Below are 9,680 nucleotides of genomic sequence, written 5' to 3' on the forward strand. Positions count from 1 at the left end.
TTCATAATCATTTGTAGCAAAAGCGCACCAGATGTGGAAATGAGGATGAAGCTAATGCTCTGTGTGTGGCTGTGGCTGGTGGATACGCTGCTGTGGGTTACCAGAATGATGGTATCAGAATGTTCAGTTTGAAATCAGGTAAATAAATATTTACATCCAGCATTTACAAACGTGCTCATGTCATCCTGTTTCAAGATATGTGAAGAGCTCACATTCTCAAACTTGTCAATATTACTTGTTCCACAACATAAAAAGAATAAAGTTTTAAAAACTTTACAACTCCAGTAATTATAGAGCAGGAGCAGAACTCATCCCAAAATGCTTTGTGCTGTAGGAGAGAAGGTTTGGTCCAGTGAAGATCTCCCGGTGTCCATGCTCTGCCTCATGTGGATGGAGGCCAAAGAAACAGAGCTGCTGCTGTCAGGGGGCATGGATCACAATCTCAGGGTCTGGGAAAGGCAAGCACAAAATCCAGAAAATCTTGTGTTGGTAGGATCTTTTGGCGTGCAGAAGGGAACTATTCTCGCCCTGGCTCAGAACTCCACCTGTGTGGCTTCTACGTCTGGTCAGTGTGCAAAATGCTTTGTTGATTAATTTCAGTCCATATTGGATATTTAGTTTGTGCATGCTCATTTCAATAATTTTTTACATTTAGATTACCTTTGACATCATCTAGCACTCACTTAAAGTTAATCTTTAAAAACAGTTATTTCACAGTGTAAAACGCAATCTTTAGCAAATCTCAGAGTGAATATCTATTTTCATACTCTTCATTTTTACCATTTTTAAAACAATGGATTTTAGAGTTTATTCTAAATATTTTTAATATATTTTATTTAAATATTTTTTATTATATATCTGCCATCTGCTAAATGCATAAGTATTTAAAAAATATATCTGCTAAAAGCATACATTTCTTTTATTTATTCAGAAATTTTTTTTAATATTATTAACTCATTATTTTAGATGACTTCACTATTGCTCTGTGGTTGAAGGATACGTTGACTTCTAAGCCCTGGATTGACCCAAAGGTGATGTGTATTCTGAGAGGTCACAATGGGGGGGTCACATGCCTTGCCTTCAGTCCAGATGGGAAAGAGTTGCTGTCAGGAGGAAAAGATCAGGTACTTGCTCCACTGCCTATTCATTTCTGGAAGAAATGGAAGAAAAATACACAATTTCTCTCACACTCAATTTAATCTCAATCTTTTCTAAAAGCTTTGATGATGTGGAAGATAAACGCTTCTCCTCCAGTTCTTTCCCAGTCCATTTCTAATTGTCATGGAGACTGGATTACAGGATGTGCCTGGACATCATCTGCTGTGGTGAGAAAGACATTTACAAAGTGAAGTTTAATTCGTAAACATCTGATTGTAAGTGTCTGTAACTGAGTACAAAACCTCTCTCACACCTCAGCTCAGCTGCTCCAGTGACTGTAAGCTGCGGATGTGGGATATCCAGACAGGATGTTTGTTGAGAGAGATCCTGTCTAGTTCATCTCTGACCACATTGTGCTGTTGGGTAAGACAGTTGTGCCATGTTGCAAAGACATACAGAAGTGGAACATGTTTATATTTATGTAGTTTTTAATGTCTTTAGGAGGATTATGTAATGTCAGGCTCTACAGATGGACTGCTGATGGTTTGGAAGTGGGAATCAGGGGTAGAAATCACCAGGATCCAGGCCCACAAGTCACGTCTCCATCACTGCACTGTTGTCTCAGGTACAGTCAGTGACTTGTACACACAAATAGCTGCCTGATATCTAAATATGGATATGTACAGGTCCTTCTCAAATAATTAGCATATTGTGAAAAAGTTCATTATTTTCCATAATGTAATGATAAAAATTAAACTTTCATATATTTTAGATTCATTGCACACCAACTGAAATATTTCAGGTCTTTTATTGTTTTAATACTGATGATTTTGGCATACAGCTCATGAAAACCCAAAATTCTCAAAAAATTAGCATATTTCATCCGACCAATAAAAGAAAAGTGTTTTTAATACAAAAAAGTCAACCTTCAAATAATTATGTTCAGTTATGCACTCAATACTTGGTCGGGAATCCTTTTGCAGAAATGACTGCTTCAATACGGCGTGGCATGGAGGCAATCAGCCTGTGGCACTGCTGAGGTGTTATGGAGGCCCAGTTATGCTTCGATAGCAGCCTTAAGCTCATCCAGAGTGTTGGGTCTTGCGTCTCTCAACTTTCTCTTCACAATATCCCACAGATTCTCTATGGGGGTTCAGGTCAGGAGAGTTGGCAGGCCAATTGAGCATAGTAATACCATGGTCAGTAAACCATTTACCAGTGGTTTTGGCACTGTGAGCAGGTGCCAGGTCGTGCTGAAAAACGAAATCTTCATCTCCATAAAGGTTTCAGCAGATGGAAGCATGAAGTGCTCCAAAATCTCCTGATAGCTAGCTGCATTGACCCTGCCCTTGATAAAACACAGTGGACCAACACCAGCAGCTGACATGGCACCCCAGACCATCACTGACTGTGGGTACTTGACACTGGACTTCAGGCATTTTGGCATTTCCTTCTCCCCAGTCTTCCTCCAGACTCTGGCACCTTGATTTCCGAATGACATGCAAAATTTGCTTTCATCCGAAAAAAGTACTTTGAACCACTGAGCAACAGTCCAGTGCTGCTTCTCTGTAGCCCAGGTCAGGCGCTTCTGCCGCTGTTTCTGGTTCAAAAGCACACGCCTGTGCACGGTGGCTCTGGATGTTTCTACTCCAGACTCAGTCCACTGCTTCCGCAGGTCCCCCAAGGTCTGGAATCGGGTCCTTCTCCACAATCTTCCTCAGGGTCCGGTCACCTCTTCTCGTTGTGCAGCGTTTTTTTGCCACACTTTTTCCTTCCCACAGACTTCCCACTGAGGTGCCTTGATACAGCACTCTGGGAACAGCCTATTCCTTAAGAAATTTCTTTCTGTGTCTTACCCTCTCGCTTGAGGGTGTCAGTGATGGCCTTCTGGACAGCAGTCAGGTCGGCAGTCTTACCCATGATTGCGGTTTTGAGTAATGAACCAGGCTGGGAGTTTTTAAAAGCCTTAGGAATCTTTTGCAGGTGTTTAGAGTTAATTAGTTGATTCAGATGATTAGGTTAATAGCTCGTTTAGAGAACCTTTTCATGATATGCTAATTTTTTGAGATAGGAATTTTGGGTTTTCATGAGCTGTATGCCAAAATCATCAGTATTAAAACAATAAAAGACCTGAAATATTTCAGTTGGTGTGCAATGAATCTAAAATATATGAAAGTTAAATTTTTATCATTACATTATGGAAAATAATGAACTTTTTCACAATATGCTATTTTTTTGAGAAGGACCTGTATCTTCCCTACACAGAAAAAAAAAACTCTAAGCAAAACTATTTTTTACAGATCTGGAAAATTATTTAAAACCAGAAGACTTACTGGTAGCTTCTGCATCAGAAGATGGAACTGTTAAACTCTGGCATCCACTGCAGGTAACAATTTAATTTTTTTTTCCATTAATAGTTTGATTAATTAGATTCTTTAAAAACGGTTATAGCAAATCAGATCTTTTAAATAATGTCCAGAGATTAATTCTAGGCATGCATAATATCAATTGATGACCTGTATGGTATCAATATATGTGACCCTGCACCACAAAACCAGTCTTAAGTTGCTGGTATGGGGTATATTTGTTGCAATAGCCAACAATACATTGTAAGGGTCAAAATTATTGATTTTTCTTTTATGCCAAAAATCATTAGGACATTAAGTAAAGATAATGTTTCATGAAGATATTTTGTAAATTTCCTACTGTAAATATATCAAAACTTAATTTTTGATTATTAATATGCATTGCTAAGAACTTCATTTGGACAACTTTAAAGGCAATTATCTCAATATTTAGATTTTTGTTTTTGATTCCAGATTTTCAAATAGTTGTGTCTCAACCAAATGCAATAGAAAGCTTTTTTTTTTTTTTTAGCTTTTAGATGATTTATAAATCTCAATTTCAAAAAATTGACCCTTATGACTGGTTTTGTGGTCCAGGGTCACATATTTAATTTGTGTTTTATTTTTATTTATACAATATAGCATAGAATTCAATATTGTATAGAATTTTGGCCAACATCAACATTTGTTGCTATTGGCATAAAATTAAAATAATTTTCATTATTTTTTTTCATAATCTTAATTATCTGTATTGGTCAGAATTTTAATATCAGTGCATTCCTAATTTATTCCCAAAAATTGTTTTCATAGGTACAGCATCACAGCACTCTGCATGGTCACAGTGCAGAAATCCAGTCTTTAGTGTGCAAGAAGACCAGACCGTCGGAGTTTCTCACTGTCTCAGTGGATCGTTCCCTCAGGTCATGGAGCGTCACCACAGCAATGGGTATGACAGAATGGTCAAAAAAGCAAAATCTTAATTGACGCAAAAATCACATTTGCATTTGGTATTATTAACTTAACTTTTTGTATATACATTCATCCACAGAAACCCCTCGCTGCCGGAAGGGCAGTGTCAGAGTTGTGTACTTCCTGGGTACTGATGATCTCATGGTGTGTGGTTATGACACAGGCAGATTGGAGATATGGCATCAGAATTCAATGGTTTACTGGAAGAAGGTAATCACGGGTTGGGAACTGACATTATTATTTGTTGATCAGTTAGTAAAAATACAGTGTGAGTGTGGTCTTTACCCTCTTTTAGTTGGAAAGGTCAGCGTGAACGGCTCTGTGTGTGTTGTTTGAGTCAGTGATGGCAGCTTATGTGCAGTCACTGGGATGCCGGATGATGAGCTGGCGGTGAGTTGCAGCGACTGCTCTGTATGTATCTGGAAACTGGAGCGGGACTCCAAGAAGTGCATTGTGGGGTAATGACTCTTAACTCTTTTTCGCTTCGATACTTCAGTTCTGCAAATTTGTTACTTAAATTCACTTTACATTTTGCTCACTCATTTTTATTTTTATTGTTTTATTTTACATTTATTTAAACAAAACCGTATAGATTTTAATTTCTGCCATATATCCATTATTATTATTTTGTTTTGTTCCAGGCTCGATAAGGTGTCTTCATACAAAGTGGAGTCTCCTTTGAGTTTTTTGTTTTACTGTGGCAGTCTGTTTGGAGTGTATATGGGTGGAACAGTCACTGATGTGCTCTCTAGTAAAGCAGCTTATAAGTAAGTAATCACCACAATTTTTATATAAAAGCTGTCCTGCAATCCTCTTTTTCCGAGGTGGCACATAGTGAAAAATAACTCCTTTACTTGGTAATAAAAAGTGTGTTTCATTGTAGCTGGTTAAGAAGGGTATGTCCTCTCGGCATGATAGCGAATGATAGCAAGAGCTTTTGGCTGTTGGGTCAGACACGGGGCGTTCTGTACGTTGGGCTCATTGTAAGTTCATCATCTGTCATTATCGTTTGATATTGGCATTGTGAAAACTCTTATAATAATCTGAAATTATCTGTCTTTTAGTTGTCTCTGAATCCGAGTGAATCAGACTTCTTCTTAGCCTTTTGTGATGATGCAATAAGTAAGAAGCCAAAGGACTTAGAGATAGAGGAGGAAATGGATGAGCAGCAGGAGGAGGAGGAGCAGCAGGAGAAGCTGAGTGAGGAACAGTGGAGAGAGAGGCAAACTGCAATCCAGAGGGCAGCACAGGTCAGCTCCTGGATCACAGCTGCAGCAGTGCAGAACGGTACACCTGTTTTAATGTACTGAATTAAAGAATTGATTTGTCAGGATGTATAAAAATCATAAAGTGCGCTTGTCACTTTTTTTCCCCCCATCAACATTTTTTAATGTGTATTTTACTTTACACAAAACAGACAAACACAAAACATGAACCTACTACAACAAAAACAAAACAGAGCTGTTGCTACTTTACTTCTCTTACAAAGTGAAGAGACCTCTGGAAATAAGCTGTGTATTTTCACTATAGATATATAGATATAACAGAAATACATTCTGTTCAAGGTTTTGAATTGTGTCAGATTATGCCTTGCATTAATTGATCAAGCATGTTTGCTCCCAAGGCATTCTTCCCATTTTAGAGTTTAGAGTCTATCTCTAAACTCAGTTCTGTTTCCTAGGCCTTTTTGACCATAGCTGTTTATAGCATCTTGCTTTAGTAAAATATTAAAGTGCCGGGGAATCAAGTGCAATTTATTAAAAGCACTTTTTAATTGTTTAAATGAGGCAGATTTCCCATCTATACTGTATATAGATCAACAAAGAAATGACAGGATAAAAGCAGGGGGGATAAAATCTTATTTATAAAGTGTAGTACATATTTTTACACTTCTTTTGCAGTTTTTAAGTTAAATTATACATTTCAAATATTTCTTCTTGTCATGAATACTTTTGACATTTGACTTTTTATTTTAAGTTCATTAAAGCGGATATGATTTGAATAACCTTCAAAAAAACCTGATTTTGTGAAAAAGAAAAAAAAAACTAAGTGATGCAAAGTTTTTATATATATATATATATATATATATATATATATATATATATATATATATATATATATATATATATATATATATATATATATATATATTTGAACTCAGCTTCAAATTTGGTAATGTTATGCCTTTTTTGCATATCAGCAGAATACAGCGCTGTGTAGTGAAAAAGAGAATTGTCTGTTTTGATTGCATGGTGGCTTTAGCACTACCAAAAAAAACAAACAAACAAAAATAATCCATTATCTATAGTGACTATATATATATATATATATATATATATATATATATATATATATATATATATATATATATATATATATGACTGAAAAACACATTGCAATTTGGTTGTTTTTAAGTAATGTTGTTTTCGGGGGTTTTTCTACAGACTTTTTTGTGTGTGGTGATTATAAAGGGAACATGTGGTTCAATCAGCCTCCTAATGTGTCCACCTGGACTCAAAGAAGACCGGCAAGTATCCTTGTATTCTCTCATAGATATAATGATCATATGTCAATCATGCAGTCATGCATTTCTGATAAATTGTTTGTGTGACTGGTCTGTAGGCACACACGGACAAAGTGAGTGTACTGCGACTTACTGAGAGCCTCATCATCTCAGCTTCTCATGACAGAACCGTCAAACTGTGGGACAGACGAACTAAGAAACAGGTATTTTTATTCTTGCTTTAATACCAGTGTTTATTTCATTTCCTTTCTGTTTCTCACTCATTTTCTGTATTTCACAGGTGGGCATGTTTGTGTGTGGAGGCCCTGTCAAGGTTCTGGAGGTGAACCCATGTGACCCCAAGGAATTTGTTTGCAGTGATACGCAGGGTCAGCTGTACTTCCTGTCTTGGAAAGGTTGATTTCCTGAACATCAGTTAAAGGACACAGTCACTTGCTGCATGTCATTATTCGTACATTTGTAATCTTTAATCTTTTTTACCATCAGTTGTAATGTTGGATTCTGCACATTTTCATTTTCTTTTACATGCATGAAGCATTTTGCAATAATGATAATATTGCCTTAAACTAAGCCATATGAAGACTATTTGTGTTGATTTTATTATATCCATTTTACTGCCTCTTGATTACATTGTCAATTTATTTTTTTTTAAGGGTTGTATATTCTTTATGTAAAAAGCTGTTCTGGGAGAATAAACGGTCTGCAGGTTCACATGGGGAACAACAGATGCCCACTGAATGTGCTGTGATGGTGTTCTCCATTGTCGAATATCCATTGTCCAGGATAGAGATTTACCTTCACTTTACCCCCTTCTTCTAGCAGCAGAGAGACTCCATTTGAAGAGCTGATAAAATAATCACTTGCTTGGTGTCCATGTGTAGAAATGATATGCTGGTCATTTTTAGATGCATTCAGCTGAGAGCGTTATAGAAAATTCCAGAGATACATTCACACTATATGAATTGATTCACCTGTGTTTGGATCATAGGCATTTCCAGTATTAAGGAAGACATATTTGTAAATCAGAGTGTGTAAACCATTAAAAAAGGGTCCAATGTTATGTGATCTAAAAGAGGTAAACAGAGAGGCTGAGAAAGCCACATTTGAAGCTAAAACAAACTTATTAATTAGATTTTTAAAGAATTTAATTAAATTTACTCTATTGTTTAGAATTTTGGGGTTGGTAAATGTTCTCTCTCTCTCTTAAAAGAAGTCTCTGGAGGCTGCATTTATTTGCAAAAAATCAGTAATATTTCGCTTAATTGATAATAATTTGCTAAACCAAATCAACTGAATTCATGTTCTTTTATATAGTCTTAAAAACAGAACGTCTTGCATAATAAACTGTCTAATTGACTGGACTACGGAAGCAATATTTAAACTAGGAAGTCCTGAATATGCAGAAGGAAGCATTGCACAGTACTGTGCCTTTATTTCGCCATTATTTTTCCAAATTCTTCTTTTCTTCGTTGTTATGCTATAGTTTCTGTTGAATAAAGCTTTTACTCTGATCTAATAGTCTTTTTATTCATATTTTATTTAGATCAGTGACTCCAGAGCACAATCTAGGGGCCTTGTAACATAATTAATATTTTGACTGGATATTGAATATACAAACCCAAAAATATGTATATTTACAGTGTAAAAGACGTTCTTATCGATTTTTAAATGAATCCATATTGTACTTTTACCATACAGGCCTATTTTGATTTCCAAAAATCTCTAGTGAAATAGCTTATACAGATATTTGCCTCATAGATTATTTAAATGTTCCTGTATCAGACAAAGATGATGTAAATAACACAAATAAAGAAAGGATTTCTGGTTGCTGTATGTGCACTGAGGAAACCTTACAAACTGGATGGACAATTAATTTAAGAAAAAATTGTGTATATTTTGTTCACATGGGATAAAGCAGATGTCCACTAAAGGTGCTGTGGTGGTAATCACTGTCAAAAAGCCAGAAGTCAGAATAGAGATTCACACAAACTTCATCCCCCGTGCATATGTTGAAATTTCATGCTGTCCATTCTTGAAAAGGCCTGCGGAAACCCCTTTACCTTGACTTTGAGAAAACCCTGAATACACTCCCTTCATGGGTGTTGTAAAGATTCCTGTATCAGACACAAAACGCTTAAGTAAACTAAATGCTCCCTTTAACTTCAACAGTATAACTTTACAGTATATGAAGTGATTAACCGTACCTGTGTTTGCATCATGGACATCTCCAGTATTGAGGAAGATGTGTTTGTAAATCAGGGTGTGTAAACCACTGTGTGCTGGCAGTGGATGACAGAGATGCTGAGAAAGCAACTTTTAAAACTAAAGATATTTTGAAAATATATGTCATTGGTCTCATTTTTAAGGTTTACCTTTAAAATTGAAAGTTTAACATTGAAATTCAGAAATTCTTTAAAAATGGCAATACTTTAGATAAAGATACTCAAGGAATAAATTACAAAATAAAACTGATAATTAAAAATTTTGTGGTTAAGATTAAGACCAAGGATTTGTACAAAATTGTTATTTACAATACAGTTACGTTGCCTTCATTTTGTTTTATTAGTTCGTTCATTTTGGTCTTTACGTCATTTGTTGTACCATGATCTCCAGCTCCTTTGCTTGTGCTAAAATAATAATTCACTAAAGATTAATTCATTTATGCAAAAACTTTTCTGATCAGTTGTAAGACCAGCGGCAGATATTCAATTCATTTTTAATATGTAAATTTACCTTTATTTTGT

At 35.8% G+C, this 9,680-nt stretch overlaps 1 protein-coding gene across 1 annotated transcript in view; it reads left to right on the forward strand.

Moving 5' to 3' along the window:
* Positions 1-8,447, forward strand: part of LOC109081866 (telomerase protein component 1-like) — a 28,075-nt gene extending 19,628 nt beyond the window's left edge. Inside the window, exons 41-56 of the mRNA XM_042718652.1 lie at positions 18-138; positions 335-565; positions 967-1,124; positions 1,218-1,325; positions 1,417-1,521; positions 1,600-1,723; positions 3,399-3,484; positions 4,254-4,389; positions 4,492-4,622; positions 4,749-4,870; positions 5,054-5,179; positions 5,296-5,395; positions 5,477-5,699; positions 6,857-6,939; positions 7,035-7,139; positions 7,217-8,447. Coding sequence (XP_042574586.1) covers positions 18-138; positions 335-565; positions 967-1,124; positions 1,218-1,325; positions 1,417-1,521; positions 1,600-1,723; positions 3,399-3,484; positions 4,254-4,389; positions 4,492-4,622; positions 4,749-4,870; positions 5,054-5,179; positions 5,296-5,395; positions 5,477-5,699; positions 6,857-6,939; positions 7,035-7,139; positions 7,217-7,336 — 2,079 coding nt within the window. The 3' untranslated portion in view covers positions 7,337-8,447. The remainder of the gene's footprint in view (positions 1-17; positions 139-334; positions 566-966; positions 1,125-1,217; positions 1,326-1,416; positions 1,522-1,599; positions 1,724-3,398; positions 3,485-4,253; positions 4,390-4,491; positions 4,623-4,748; positions 4,871-5,053; positions 5,180-5,295; positions 5,396-5,476; positions 5,700-6,856; positions 6,940-7,034; positions 7,140-7,216) is intronic.
* The last annotated feature ends 1,233 nt before the right edge of the window (positions 8,448-9,680 follow it).

The sequence above is a fragment of the Cyprinus carpio genome, chromosome B2 (genome assembly GCF_018340385.1).
Source record: "Cyprinus carpio isolate SPL01 chromosome B2, ASM1834038v1, whole genome shotgun sequence".
Lineage (NCBI taxonomy): Eukaryota > Metazoa > Chordata > Actinopteri > Cypriniformes > Cyprinidae > Cyprinus > Cyprinus carpio.